Source organism: Thunnus albacares, chromosome 11 (assembly GCF_914725855.1).
Source record: "Thunnus albacares chromosome 11, fThuAlb1.1, whole genome shotgun sequence".
Taxonomy (NCBI): Eukaryota; Metazoa; Chordata; class Actinopteri; order Scombriformes; family Scombridae; genus Thunnus; species Thunnus albacares.
In genome coordinates, this window is record NC_058116.1 from 32,276,941 (window position 1) to 32,293,081 (window position 16,141).

The following is a 16,141-nucleotide window of genomic DNA, read 5'->3' on the forward strand; positions in this document are numbered from 1 at the left end:
AAACCAGTGGTTTCCAACCTTTTTGGCTTTTGACGTCTTACAAAAAGCAGTGTGTAGTCGGGGTCACATTTCACATGTCTATGAGTTGTTAACAGCTCCACCAAATAGTGATTTTTCCCTCTAAACTTCTCACATGCTTTCATTTCAATAAATGTTCAAATGATCCAATATTTCAGCAAAAATCAAAGATTAGAGAAAAAGTCCAAAAACTGAAAACAGATTTGTGTATCAGAACTTTGTTTTTTCTTCTTTCCTCTCCCATTAATCATCTCACCACCCCTCAGATTTATCTGCTGACCCTTTGGAGGGGCCCGACCCCTAGGTTGGGAACCACTGGACTAAACTAGCTAACTGTATATAAAGTAGTGTAAACTAGCTCCACCTCCAGCAGCTACAACAGTAACATGCTGCTCTAACACTGATGCTTCACTATTAATAAATTAAGTATTAAATGACAAACTTATCAATTAAAACGATAAGAATTTAACAAATTAAATGGTTTTAATGTAGACAGAAACTTCACCGAACATACATTTGACTCAAAGAAATTAATATTAATTTCACAAAGAAAAGCAGGTTGGTTGTTAAATGTCTAAGATGATAATACTTCTGTATTTCTGTACTAAGATTTTGAATTTTTACTTGAATTAGAGTATTTTTTACAGTGTTGTACTGCTTTAAAAAGTCAGGAGAGTAAGAATTAAAATAAAAGTGATTAATTAATAAACTGAGATCCTGAAACACAAAGACGTTTAACAGATTGAACTTAAATAACTTGCAGAGTTGATTTGTTCTCCTTATAAGGTCGTATATGTGGAACCAGTCACATGTTGGCGTGTTCGCTGATCACACACATGATGTTTTTATCTTCATGCTTCATATCTGTTCATCCCTCACAACACACACACACACACACACACAGAGTTACGTCTTAATATTTGTGTTCATATTATTCTCATTGTTTTGCAGTTTTGTAGAATTAACGAACATAAATGTCTTTGTTTTTAAATTAATGATCACTTGTTATATATCAAAAACAACATTCAAATAAAGTGTAGTTTATATTGTGTAATATTACTTTAAATACTAATAAATTAATATTATTTATCAGTATTTAACTGCAGTTACATGACGAGTATATTTTAGATGTTTTCTGATATTATTTTGACATTAGTATGTTTTTTCTCTCTGACAGCAGGATGAGTGACGTCCGGTTTGCTTCAGCTTCCTCCACCGTCACCAAGATAGCTGGCCTGTCACCAGGATGCAGTTCCCGTGGCAACGAGCCTCCAGCCTTCATTCTGCCTCCCCGCAACGCCCGGGTCACCCTGGGGGTAGACGCCCGACTGGAGGGGAAGGTGGGATGCTGCTGATTTAATGTTTATCTGACTGAATCTGTTCCTCCGTCTGCTGCTTTGAGCTCTAACATCACTGCTGCCTTTGCTAAGCTAACGTTTGATGCGGTTCAGGAGGACTCCTGGTGATGATGGTCCCAGCTAGAGGAAAAGGTCATGTGATCGTAACAGATCCACAGAGTTCACCCTCTGGGCAGCAGAAGAAAATACTAAAGATGAGTTCAAATGTTTTGTCAAAACAGTATCAATCAATCAAACGTTATTTGTACAGTGCCTTTCATGCAGGTTAGTGCAATTCAAAGTGCTTCCCAGATGACTGAGAAGCCGATAATGAGTTAATGTAGACAGTAAACAGTAAAACAATTTGAGACTAATGCACACGAGAAATCAAACATTATGAAAATGTGATAAAAGGAGCGACCCAGTACCTGAATGGTTACTGTGCACATAACATCCCTGGTTCCAGTCCAGCAAGGGAGCTTTTTGCACATTACACCCATCTCTCTCTCTCCTGTTTCCTGTTGGCATCTTCACCAGTAACGGACCAATGAAGACAAAAATCATTTAAAAAAAAAAGAAAATGTAATAAAATAAGACAGATTTATTATTATTGTTATGAATAATTATGAAATGAGAGAGGTGAGGAGGAAACATGAGAGGAAAGGAGAGGAGGAGAGGAGCATGTGAGAAGAGAGGGATTAACATTTCCTCAGTCTTGTGATCGGCTGCATCCTGTTGTGAAGTCGTCAACCTGACTGAGTTCACTGATGAAGTTATTTTGTCTCTGAAGTCATTGTTTGGTTTATTTGGTGTTTTAACGTCTTTCTGCTCCATTTGTTGGTGAAAGCTTTAACCTCCATCTTGAGCTTTCATTTTGCTTCATTACTCATTTTTTTCTGTTGGTTTTTGGAATCTGCAACTGGTTTACCAGTTTCAGACCAAATAACTCATCTACTCGCCTTCACACGTTTAAAACACAAACTTTTTACGCTAATGTTACTTTATTGTTTTCATGCTAATGTTACTTTATTGTTACTTTATTGTTTTCATGCTAACGTTACTTTATTGTTTTCATGCTAAGGTTACTTTATTGTTTTCATGCTAACGTTACTTTATTGTTTTCATGCTAACGTTACTTTATTGTTTTCATGCTAACGTTACTTTATTGTTTTCATGCTAACGTTACTTAATTGTTTTCATGCTAAGGTTACTTCATTGTTTTCATGCTAATGTTACTTTATTGTTTTCATGCTAACGTTACTTTATTGTTTTCATGCTAATGTTACTTTATTGTTTTCATGCTAACGTTACTTTATTGTTTTCATGCTAATGTTACGTTACTGTTTTCATGCTAATACTACTTCATTGTTTTCATGCTAACATTACTTTATTGTTTTCATGCTAACGTTACTTTATTGTTTTCATGCTAATGTTACTTTATTGTTTTCATGCTAATGTTACTTTATTGTTTTCATGCTAATGTTACTTTCTTGTTTTCATATTCATGTTACTTTATTGTTTTGCTTGTCAGTGTCCCACATTACAATAATTCACCTGCTGAAAATGTCCACAAACTATCAGGACATTGTGGTGATGTGTTTTGCTGCATCCTTGACTGTTTGTAAACAGGAAATCCATCTATAGGAAAGGGCATGAGGAGGCAGAGGAGAGAAAAAAGGAGATATACAAGGAAATAACTTATATAGGAGGAGGTAGAGAAGAAAAAGAAAAGGAGACAGAAAAGGATGCAAGGAGGAAAGTTGTATTTATTGGGACCATGTACAGTGTTAAATATAAATGTTAACATTTGACGTACCGCACCAGAGTCAGGAGGTATTGAAGGAAAGTAGGAAGCATGTTAAGGGAAGAAAAATGCATCTTGATCTCGTGACTCAGTGGGGCGTTCAGGTTCTGTGTGTCCAGAATTCCACGGCACCTGAATGCAGCATCAGTCCACAGCTAGAGAAGACAAAGAGATTAATTGAGCTGCAAGGCCTCATGGGAATTGTGGTTGAAACCATCAAACAGTTGAGACATCTGCCCGCCACATGCTACACACACACACACACACACACACACACACACACACACACACACACACACACTAAAGATGCTGATGTCAGCCACTTTTATAAGCAAAATATCTCCAGGCGTTAGAGACATTTATTGTGTTAGTTGCAAAGTAACTTTTCACAATAAGCAGTATTTTGGAAAGATTGTAAGTTTTTATTTCAGTGTATCTTTTTGTGAGTTATCATAATTAATTAAATGATGATCACTGCAGTGAAATTAAGTTTAAAGGCAGAGTTTACTTAAAGGTGAACTCTGCACGTGTTTCTAGGTTGTTCTCTGTGTAAAAAGTCACATAAAGCCTTTTGATGATGTCACTGATGATGTCACTTGAGCCAGTGTCAGTTGCAGCTGAAGACTACAAGTTTGAAAAGTAAAAATAAATCTTTGAGTGTGGCGTTAGAAAGAAGTGAGATTAGCAGGCGTCTGTAGCTCCTCATCTCTGCTGGAGGCTCGCAGCATTAAAGAAAGTTGTGTTAGCATTAAATACTAATTAGAAAGTATAATGTTAAATAAGTAACGTTAGCATTAAAAAGTAACATAAGTGTTAAGAAGTAACATTAGAGTTTAAAAAGCATCTTTAGTTAATTAATACCTAACATTAGCATAGTTAGTTAATAGCTAACATTAGCATAGCTAGTTAGTAGCTAACATTAGCATTAGCAACATTAGCATTAGCAAGATGTGGGAAAAAATTTTGTAGGATTCAAATTAAAAAGAAACTGAAGCATTAAAAATGTAACGTTTGAGTTAAAAAAGTAACATTAACATGAAAAAGTTAAAGGAGATGTTGACATGTTAGTTTTGTGTCTTCGTCTGGTCGTCTAGACTAACATCACTTCTCTGTCTTTCAGGTTCGAGGTCATCCTGAGCCCCAGATCACATGGTACAGGGAGGGCAGGGCTATGATTGGTGGAGAGCGCTGTGTCATGGAGAGAGGTGGGCGGGGCACCTTCAGCCTGGTGGTTGGCGGGGTCAGAGAGGAAGACCTGGGCCGTTACACCTGTCAGGCCACCAATCCGGCCGGGAGCCGCCAGGTTACCGTGGAGATCCTTCTGGAAGGTTTGCATCCTATAATAATACTACTGTTATTACTACTACTGCTACTACTACTAATACTACTACTGCTACTACTACTAATACTACTACTGCTACTACTGCTACTACTAATAATAATAATGATACCACTATCAGTAAAAAGACTGTAAATGTGTCAGATATCCACTTGATCTGACTGCTCTCTGACTGCTGAAGCCTCATATAAGCTTCATTTGACCATCTGGACCAACCAGCAGCTGCCACGTTTTGACCGTAAAGTAGCACCGATGACCATTAGATGCTCCAATTGACTCCCATTCAAAAAGCCTCGACTACTTTCTAGAAATACTAAGTCAGTGATTGTTTTCAATGAGTCATTATGGTCTTAATCTCTAATTTCAGGCCCTTTAATAATGTATTGGTGGTCATTTTGGAAAATATTGCTCCGTTAATAAGATTTGAAGACGCTGCCATGTGGGTCTTGATTGATAGCTGTGATTGACAGTTGGCTCTGGGACTCACACTGAGTCGGAATATTGTGGCAATATTTCACTAAGTTTAATGTGACTTGGGTCTGAGGTAGTGTGGCCTGTTTCGGGAGAGCGAAAGGCAACACACGCACTCCTTATTTGGAAGAGATAGCACCAAACATAAGCAGCAGCTCTGGACTTCAAACCTGCTCCAATAAAACCGACCAGTGACGTCCATCCTGAGCCCCCCCCCCCCCCCCATTTAAAATAAAATAAAAACTTTACTGGTCCATATTTGTTTGATACGTCAGGGATTTCTGGTCCAATTAACACATTAGGCAGGAAATTCATCGGCACCGCTGTCAGAGACACTTAGACAATGAAAGGAAAACATCAAAGACAAAAACCAAAAACAGCACAACAAAGAAAAATCTGCAGAATTTTCTGCCAAACTTACGAAAATCACGACTATATTTGTAACGGTAAATCCTGTCAGACGTGAAGAAGGATGCAGTCTGTTAACACGCTGATGAACAGTTATTAAACAGCCTTATTGTGTGAAGTTAGTTCGCCTGTATGTTATGCTGAGAATAATATAATGTTATAAGGCTTTCATATAGCCCACATACAGAGAGAAATATAGCTACTGCCACACAAGTGTCATAAATACATGATAGGCTATTTCATAAATAATAAAAACACAAGCTGTAATAAAAATGTTAACAGAATGTTATAAATTCATCTTCAGCAGCAGGACAGGGTTATAAAAGGGAAAAGCTTGTTCTTTCCTCACACTACATCTCTGTAAGTAGTATTGAGTATTTGATTATTATATCGACAACGTAAAAAAAAACAAACATCAAGGGCCTGCACGGTTACATTACAGCACTGCGTCCATCTTTATATACAGGCAGTGCTGCAAACCCCGCCCCCAAAGTAACCCCCCCCCCGCCCCATCCTCCGCCCCCCTTCAGCAGGGGTCTCCCTGGAGCTTCATTTAGATCCTGGTTTCCTCTGGTGGAAACGCAGGTAGCACGGAGCTGGATCTGTATTAAAAGCAGATGAAGAGTCCAGGAGAGGAGCTGTGGCATGTGTTTCAGGTTTGTGGAGGTGTTTTGGAGAGGAGATGCTCCTTACAGTGTTAACTCTGACTCCATTAATCCTGCAGTTTCCAAACATGACCTCAGTGATATTCCTCATAAAACCTTCTTCTCCATGCGTGTGTTCAGCCATGGTTCAGTGCAGCGAGCTGGCCCAGAGGTTCACGGTTTAGTGCGTCGTAAACAGCTCAACAGGAGCTTCCTGTTTGCTAAACACAACCAGACTGAGCTGGTATCTTCCCCCCATGTAACACTTCTTCTGCTCCTGCAGCAGCTTCCTTCAGTCACAGTCGACACTTTCTGGTTGTTGTAGTGATGTGAATTTGGGAAAGAGGATGTTTGTTTTAGCCTTCAGATGGAGCTGATGACCAGGAAGCGTCTAGACATGAATCCAATAATACGGAACGGACTGTAGAGCCGCAACAATTAGTCGATAAATCAATTAGTTGGCAACTAAATTAAATTCACAATCACCAACTATTTTGATAATTGCTTGGAGTCATTTTTTTTAAAGAAGAAAATGTCCAAATTCTCTGATTCCAGCTTCTTCTTTAGTCTCTGTGACAGTAAAACAGAGAGAGGACGATGACCTGCAGCAAAGGTTCCCAGCAGAAATCCCTTTAAATGCCCTTATTTAATCCTTAATTTATGCCAATATTAACAATAAAGTAATAAATAAAGGTAATAAATCACCTGACTTATTAGAAGTGGATCTCTGAACACAATAGTATCTGAGTGACGCTGAGAGTAAATGTGTCTTTTGTAAATGTAATGTTTTATTTCATCTTTGGTTTAATCTATTCATTTATCTCTTTTCTTTACCTATGATCAATATTGGAATAATGTTGTGTGCATTATCCTGCAAATAATAAAGAAAATATAATTATAAGAAAATTAAAGAAAAAATCCAACTCTGTCCTTTAAGAGGCCAAACTCTTCTTCAGTCTCATGCTTGTTTTTCCACCTGTAGAGACTTCTGGGAAGAAATATGGCCTCCCGTCCTCCATGAAAACAGGGTGAGCTCATCTCTGTTCTTATGTCCTCATTCTCTTGGAAGAAGAACTCAGATCCTTTACTTTAGTAAAAGTACCAATACAACAATGTAAAAAATACTCATACAAGTAAAAGTCCTCCTACTACAGTAAAAGTACATAAGTATTATGAGCTTGATGTAGTTAAAGTATTGCAGTAAAAGTACATAAGTATTATGAGCTTGATGTAGTTAAAGTATTGCAGTAAAAGTACATAAGTATTATGAGCTTGATGTAGTTAAAGTATTGCAGTAAAAGTACATAAGTATTATGAGCTTGATGTAGTTAAAGTATTGCAGTAAAAGTACATAAGTATTATGAGCTTGATGTAGTTAAAGTATTGCAGTAAAAGTACATAAGTATTATGAGCTTGATGTAGTTAAAGTATTGCAGTAAAAGTACATAAGTATTATGAGCTTGATGTAGTTAAAGTATTGCAGTAAAAGTACATAAGTATTATGAGCTTGATGTAGTTAAAGTATTGCAGTAAAAGTACATAAGTATTATGAGCTTGATGTGGTTAAAGTATTGCAGTAAAAGTACATAAGTATTATGAGCTTGATGTAGTTAAAGTATTGCAGTAAAAGTACATAAGTATTATGAGCTTGATGTAGTTAAAGTATTACAGTAAAAGTACATAAGTATTATGAGCTTGATGTAGTTAAAGTATTGCAGTAAAAGTAGTGGTTTGGTCCCTCTGACTGATATATTATTATATATGACATCATTAGATTATTAATAGTGAAGCATCAGTGTTAGAGCAGCATGTTACTGTTGTAGCTGCTGGAGGTGGAGCTAGTTTACACTACTTTATATACAGTTAGCTAGGTCATTAAATGGAAATACTCAAGTAAAGTACAAGTACCTCAAAATTGTACTTAAGCACAGTACTTGAGTAAATGTCCTTATTTTCCATCACTGCACATGTCTTTGGTTTTAGTTACATTCATCTCTAAAAGGGCTTCATCGTCCTAAAGTATTTAACTTGTTTTATTAACCATTGAAGACGGCAGTGCCCTGCAGGTGTTTCTGAGTGTTGGCGAGGAGCTGCTGTAAAGTAGGAGCCCCTACTGATTAAATTACTGCTCGAAGGAAAACTACAGTTTATTACATCTAATCTGGGTAAACTGTTGGTTTGTTTCCAACCTGTCAGACTTCTTTTTAGTGATGTCACTGTGTTTCCAGATCTCAGATATTAACTTGGTGAGTACAGTTTTTATTATTGCTGATGGAAATGAAGGGATAAAACTAACAAAATAAGGCCCTAGTTGTTCCTGTGTAGAAATGCAGAAGATCCTCCCAAGTGGACCCAGGTGTTTTGGAAAGTGGTTGGCCCTGACAGTGAGAATGCTATCTGACTCTCTGCTCCAGGAAAAACTGTGGTAACGCTTTACTTTACAGCTCCCTTCATTTTATACTAATATCCTGGAGGTTTTTTTTGGTAATTTGTAGCTATTTGACAGTTAGTATTTCAGACATTTGGTACAAATTATAAGAAAACACTGAAAAAGTGTTGAGATAGTTTCATTGGTAAGAACCCACTCATGATAGGCTATTTGGGTTCATACGTAGATTAATAATTAATACATTTCTTAATAAATTAGACTCTTGACAATTCTTAATCTGACAGGAAATACTTAGTTTTCAGTGTGTAGTTTTGTGTTTTTTCAGTAATTTGCTAAAAGTAGGTGCTAATATGCTGATATGTAGTTTGACACACAAAGCTACGCACTGAAAAGTAAGTATTTTATGTCAGTTAAGCGTCAAACAATCTCAGCGAAATGGCTCGTTTCATTATCAGAATTTGACCCATTTGGTCCAGTAACATTTGGAAAGTCTAGAAGAGTCGCATGATTCAATTTTTTATCCACATTCAAGTTAGCAGAGAGCTAAACTGGGAAGTTAGCCGCTCAACCAGTGGAAGTCTGTGGTGCGCATGCTCTGACCATAGAGCATGCATTCAGCTCAGTATGCATTCATCTGGCCATTGCGGAAATGTCAAACCAGACACCAGATTTAAACAACTCTGCTATACTGTGAAATACAGAGAGATTTTTCCTAGTGGTGATAGGCTTAATCAGCATTGTGTGAACTCGTTTGCAAAGAGATTGAATGTAACGGACGTTCATTTATATGTAAGAGTTCGGCACTGCAGGTTTAAAGAATTGTTAAGAGTCTAATTTATTGAGAATTTTTGCAAATTTACAACTGTGTATGAGCCCAGATATAAAGAGTTGGGTACTCACCAACTAAATTAACAGAAAGAGTGGTGCAATTTTCTACAAATTATAAGAAAAAATGTAGAAAAGTTGGTAATATTTGGGTTCCTAGTTGTTAATTTTCAAAAATTCTTAATAAATTAGATTTACGCAATTCTTTAACTGACAGAAAAGACTTAATATGTATTAGTATTGGCATATAAGATTCGTTGTCATAAACTCGTTAATGAGCACATTGCCAGTATACTTCCAAATAACACAACACTTGCAAAGAAATGTCCTGTGAATGAACAGTTACACAGCAACTACTTTTAGGAAAATTGTTGAAAAACTTTTGAAAAAACTACATATGAAACTTTTTTTTTCATTTTTCTTATAAATGGTACCAAATTGTTAAATATCTGCAAATTACTCCGAAAATTTCTGGGAAATTATAAAATGAAAGGATCTGTAAAATAAAGCGTTACCAAAGCTGTCAGAATACAGCTGATCAGTTTTCTTCCCGTTGTAAATAAATAAATATTGCATCAACTGTGACTCAGAACTCCATTTCCCATGATTCCAGGTGTCGCTCTGCAGTCCCAGCAGTGGAGAACAGGCCCAGTATTTGGGGTGAGAGTCCACCAAAGTTTGTCTCTAAACCGAGCCGAGTGTTTGCCAGACCGGGACAGACCGGAAAATTCTCCGCCAAAACCACAGGACGCCCTCAACCCCAGGTCACATGGTTCAAGGTGGGAGGAGCTAAGCATAAGACATTTTTGTGTGTGTGAATAGTATTACGACTGAAGAAATGAGAGGGACATTACAGTCATCAGTATGTTCAAATAAATAATATGAATTCAAAGGTATTAAAGGTTACTTGTGGGGTTCCTCAAGGCTCCGTTTTAGGCCCGTTACGGTTTATTTTGTACATAAAGTTTATACGATTTTTGCAGATGATACACATTTATTTTGTTGTGGCAATAATTTGAAACAACTTTTGGATACTGTGGAAAAATAATTTAAATTTATAAAGAGTTGGTTTTGATCTTAATTTTAACTAAATTTAAACAATTCATCATCTTTGGTAACAGAACAAACTACATCAATTTTCTGGGAGTGAAAAACAAATATAAATTATTTGAACCACAACAATTAATTGATTCGACAAAAAATGATATAACTGATTGATTAAAACAATGAATACATCACTTTTGGCTGTCTGAAATTATAATGAGCATTTTTCACACATAGACAAAATCATAAATCGAGAAAATCGCCCAATATACGTTGTAGCTATATAAATTATGTCAAAATGAAAAAGTCAATGTCTGTTGCAGTACTGTACAACATTTTAAAGGATTTCTTCATTATACACTTAGAAAGTATATTTACTCGAGTACAAGTACAAGTTGATACATTAAGTTCATTTTGCTATCAATACTTATGTACTTTTATGAAAGTATTTTAAATTTAAATGATTTTAAATGCTGGACTTTTACTCACTGACTGTATACAAATATGGACACCATGACAGCTCCTCAAAGGTGAAGCCAAAACATCTGGATCACCCCCTGGTGGCTGGCTGCAGTATAGATCAAGCCCCCCCCCTTGTGGTCAGCAGATGGGTCAAACCAAAAAATCAAAATACTCATCATGTTTCAGTCGTTTTAGGTCGTTCTTATCATTCTGATGTTTATCCAAATGCTCATTTTTCTAATAAGTTATTAGTTATTTGACAATATAAAAAGGGGGTGTGACATCATGATTGATAGCTGTGACAGCCACTCTTAAACCTCTGTCAGCCACCCGAATCTACTGCTCAGACTCCAAATGACGTCACACAAGCAACATGGCCGCTCCTAGAAAGGAGATATTCTGGCTTCGCTTTTGTATAGCGACAGGAAGTGGAGACGTGTCGTCCATATTTATATACAGTCAATGCGTTTACTTGTACTGGAGTATGTTTTCATTGTAGTGTTGCTACTTTTATTTACTGTGTGGAAGTTTGAAGGAAAACAAACAAAAATATTGATCAAGAACCAACTAACAAACCGTTTATTGAATTAACAAAACTAAAATCCAAATATGAGACCAAAAACTAATTAAAAAAAAATAACATGTTGACATTTGTATAGTGCACATTTTGTCTGATGTTACTTTTAATAGGTTTAATAGGTTAATTGGCTGTGTATGGTATTGACATATGTGTTTTTCTTTTCTTTTATAAAATAGTACAAAGTATTTACAGACTGAAATTAATTTCAATTAATCATTAATCAGTTTACATCCACGCTGTCCTAACAAATATCAGAACCATGACGACATGTGAGTCATTCATTTGAACTGATTTTTTTTTTTTTTTGTGATTGTCTCTCTCTCAGGGGGAGGCGGAGCTTCAGTCTTGTGGGCGGATCACTATGTATGAGCGCTCCGGTCTGCACTTCCTGGAGATAAAGGAAGTGTGTCTAGAGGATGTAGGAAGTTACACATGTTCGGTCACCAACAGCGCCGGGACAGCGACCGCCACTGCTGAGCTGAACGTCCAGAGTAAGGCGGCCAATCAGGGTCACTAAAGTCCTCTGATAATGAAACATCAGACATTATTTAACGGATCAAAGTGTGATAGAGGACTAAATGTTTCTGTCCTGATGTTTCTCCTCACAGGTTCTCCTGAGGACTCCTGCAGGTGAGTCTCTTTTTCAACATGTCGACATAAAACAACTGCAAACGGTTTCGAAGCTCATTTGGTGTCTAAATATTTGATCCAGTTTACGTCTTTTCAACAAAGTTTCCTGCCATCGTTACGCTGATGAGACCCAGTTGTCTCTTTTTAGGGGAATCTTTGTGAATCTCAGTTTCTTGGTGTCTGATTCAATTCAAGACTGATTCTAGATTGAATGAATTGGAAAGGAGGCACAACGTTTAGTCTCTTTACTCCACAGACTGTCTTTAGTCCGCTGAAATGCAATATGAAACATAACTGGCAATTAATTAAATGTATATATCGGTGCCTCCAGGATTTGTTTTTGATTATATCAGCCAAAATTCTCAAAAACTGTGATAACATTTGCAACGTTTTATGTGCTCTTTTTTTTTAGTAAAATTGCAGGAATTGTGAAAAATTGCCAGCAAAGGAAATAATGTGATTTTTTAAAAAACTACTACCAATGAAGAGTCATATGTAATGAATGAAAAGCATGCTGCGTATCACAGAAATGACTATGTTCTGAACATAAGAACCGTGGGCTCAAAGTTATATAAAAAAGAAAATACTGTACTTGAGTTCCATTTATCGTATAGACATATATAACAGTGTGTGTATATATATATATATATATATACACATAAAGTATGTGTATATACATTGTGTAAATTCAAGTATCTGAATGAGAGGAATTAATTAATATTGGGTAAATGTCTCCAAGAAAGTCCAAAAGAGTCCAAATCGCATCACTGACATCAAGATCCTTAAAAAACTCCTCCTGCAGGACCGTCCGACCAGCTGTGGACACACAAACCAGGGACAAAAACCTAACAGTGGACAACACCGCTCCCAGTGTTTCCAGTGCTCCTAGTGCTCCCACAGACAAGCACCAGCAAAGCCCCCTCCCTCAGCCTGGACAGGGAGCGTCCTGGAGGAGCAGACAGCTCCCTCTGGTGGCCGAGAAGAGGACTGCAGCTGCTCCACCTGCTGGAACAATTCAGGTCTGATTACTGAATATTTAATATTTCATGTAATAAACCATGAAATATATGAAAATATATATAACAAATTGACGGTAAAAAACAGATCATAACTTTTTTTAGTTCTGATAACATTCATTTTAATGTAAAATATATTATTTCTTTTAATTTATTCTGTAAAATACACCAGGGGACAGCAATTAGCTTCAGCCAGGGGACAGTTTTTTGTCTTCCAGACGCACTTTTTGGGAACTCACATTTACAATCTTGCTGCTGTTGGTGTGTGACACAACAGAAATCCACACATAAGTTTTGGAACGTTTTTGACATATGGTTGTATTTATATCAAAGACACGAACTCTGGGAGGAGATTTGTGCTTAAATGTTGAGAACTTTTTAACAGTGTCTGTGATGGTTGAGGCTCCCAGTGTCGCTAAATAATATCGATGATTCAATAAATAAAACGTTTGAATGTTTAATAAAAATGTCGTTTTCTTCCTATGTAGTCCTCCGTTAGTAAATCACTTGTTTTAAACTAGCTGATAATCACTGAGGACTTTGGAAAAGTTTTGAAACGCGCCTTGAAATTGAACAAGAGAACAAAAAACATCACAGCTTATTATTTTATACCTCTTTTATTTATTATCATCATTATCATTTATTTTATTCATTATTCATATTTATTCATTCCATTAAACATTTTACAGTTTTGTCATAATCTCTTATTTTGTGTTGTATTTTATAATTTTATTTTGATTGTTATTTTTATTGCTTGTATTATATTTTATTATTTATCTTTTGTTATCTTTTATTGTTTTTTTATTTAATTTTTATGTTTTTATTAATTTTTTTGGCTTTTTAATTATTTTGGTGTGGTTTTAGTCTCCAAAACCATATTTACCTTTATATTTGTCAATCAGCGGCAAAGCACTTTGAATTGCATTTGACTTGTATGAAAGGTGCTATATAAATAAAGTTTTATTGATCGATTGATTGATGGTTTGTCTGCAGGTCCAGTCTCTTGTGAGCCCTGCTCCGCTTCAGACTGGTCCAGTCCAGCAGACAGCAGGGGCTTCAGACAGCAGCAGCAGGTACAGAAAGAAATCAAACCACTTATAACAAGATTAGAAGATTCCTTCATACATAATGTATTTACAATGTAAGAGATGGAGGACAAAATCCACAGTCCTCCTTCTGTGCAAAAATATATTTAAAAGTTTATCTGAAGCTACTTCCACCGCAGGTCAACAGGGAAACACTGTCCGAGGAAACACAAAGACTGTAAATGTGTCAGATATCCACTTGATATGACTAACTCAGACTGCTGAAGCTGAATAGAAGCTTCACACTGTGGATTTTATCCTCCATCACTTCCATTGAAAACACATTTGAAGGATCTTTTAATATCCAGTATGAACAGGAGGAATGATTACAGTGAGGAAAACCTCTTTCACTGTTCATATGGACACCTGACTGCTGGTTTAAGACACACTGGAAAAGCTGTGAACCAGTCCTTTAATCAGGGGGGACATGCTTGAGTTCAGCTGAGTTCAGAGTGTCTTGGTAACATAATCAGACCATTATTATACTGTAAAAAGAAAAATGAAAAGCATCCAAAATGTTGGACCTGATCCAAAACAGACCAATGGAAAACCTACCCGAACCCGACCTGACCTGAGGGGGACCCAAGCACAGCCAGACCTGACACGAATAGACCCGATCCAAAACCGGTCGACCCGAATCAATTAATCCAATAAATTAACAAGCAGCCACGGTGGGAAAGAGCAGCTTTATAATAATAATGATAGCAACGCCCTTAGAACGACTGTAAAGTCATAGAAATGCTTTAAATGTATAACATAATAACTGAATATGTATTCCACCTCCTTCAACATTAAACCTTCTGTAGCCGACTGGCTGATAGATAGTAAAGGATCTAACCTGTTTGCTCTTTATTGTATTTAATATAAATTAATAATAATAATATGTAATATCCGTGAATCAAATTCCAAAATTCCTAAATGAATAGAGCATAAATCATGTAGGTGATGTCATCTTTGTTGACTATTTGAAACAGGAGCAAACAGCTGATGTGCAGGTTGGTTTTACCTCTTTGTTCTTCTTTTCCATTAACTTGTTCACCTTCACTGTACAGTTTACATTCTCCTCTCCTCTAAACACGCTGTTTCCTCCCACAGTGAGTGTGACCACATGATCAGAGCTGATAGTCTCGGGTATTGGACATATTGCATACAGACCAGCAGCAAAAACACACTTTTATATGATTTTATGTTAAAATGTGCAGTTGGAGGAACGGTCAGCGTACTCTACACCAGTATGCTTGTGTTTCAGGGCCGTGAGGAGGTCGGTGTTGGGGTCCAACCTGCGGTTCGAGGCCATTCCTCTGAACCAGGAGGCTACAGAGGGAGCACAGGTCACGTTCACCTGCCAAGGTAACTCCGGATCCAATAAAACCCTTGATTTCAATCGAGTTTAGGGTTCGAGAGGTAACGAGTAACAAGTGAATCCTTGTATCGTGGTGACATCACTTTAACTCACCGATCTCTCCTCTCACCTGCTCCCAGTCTCGTCTGATGCCGTTGCCAAGGTTATGTGGCTGAAGGACGGGAGTCAGGTGAGGACCGGACCAGGTCTGCAGCAGAGACAGGACGGCTCCCGTCTGACCCTCACCATGGAGAGAGTGAGACAGGCAGACCGGGGCGACTACAGCTGTCAGCTGATCACTGCTGATGGACAGACAGTCACCTCGGCAACATGGACGCTGTCTGTCAACAGTAAGACCTGTTCGTCTCAATGTAAGACTTCCTCTCTCAGGTGCGTCTCGTCTCTCTCAGGTGTGTCTCCTCTCTCTCAGGTGCGTCTCCTCTCTCTCAGGTGCGTCTCGTCTCTCTCAGTTGCGTCTCTTCTCTCTCAGGTGTGTCTCCTCTCTCTCAGGTGCGTCTCCTCTCTCTCAGGTGCGTCTCGTCTCTCTCAGTTGCGTCTCTTCTCTCTCAGGTGTGTCTCCTCTCTCTCAGGTGCGTCTCCTCTCTCTCAGGTACGTCTCCTCTCTCTCAGGTGCGTCTCCTCTCTCTCAGGTGTGTCTCCTCTCTCTCAGGTGTGTCTCCTCTCTCTCAGGTGTGTCTCCTCTCTCTCAGGTGTGTCTCCTCTCTCTAAGGTGCGTCTCCTCTCTCT

At 37.6% G+C, this 16,141-nt stretch overlaps 1 protein-coding gene across 1 annotated transcript in view; it reads left to right on the plus strand.

The window, feature by feature from the left end:
* Positions 1–1,125: 1,125 nt before the first annotated feature.
* The window catches only part of mylka (myosin, light chain kinase a), an 81,724-nt gene continuing 66,708 nt past the window's right edge, over positions 1,126–16,141 (plus strand). The window contains exons 1-10 of the mRNA XM_044366602.1: positions 1,126–1,358; positions 4,280–4,487; positions 7,004–7,049; positions 9,849–10,014; positions 11,647–11,812; positions 11,930–11,951; positions 12,754–12,970; positions 13,961–14,040; positions 15,302–15,402; positions 15,535–15,744. Coding sequence (XP_044222537.1) covers positions 1,176–1,358; positions 4,280–4,487; positions 7,004–7,049; positions 9,849–10,014; positions 11,647–11,812; positions 11,930–11,951; positions 12,754–12,970; positions 13,961–14,040; positions 15,302–15,402; positions 15,535–15,744 — 1,399 coding nt within the window. The 5' untranslated portion in view covers positions 1,126–1,175. The remainder of the gene's footprint in view (positions 1,359–4,279; positions 4,488–7,003; positions 7,050–9,848; positions 10,015–11,646; positions 11,813–11,929; positions 11,952–12,753; positions 12,971–13,960; positions 14,041–15,301; positions 15,403–15,534; positions 15,745–16,141) is intronic.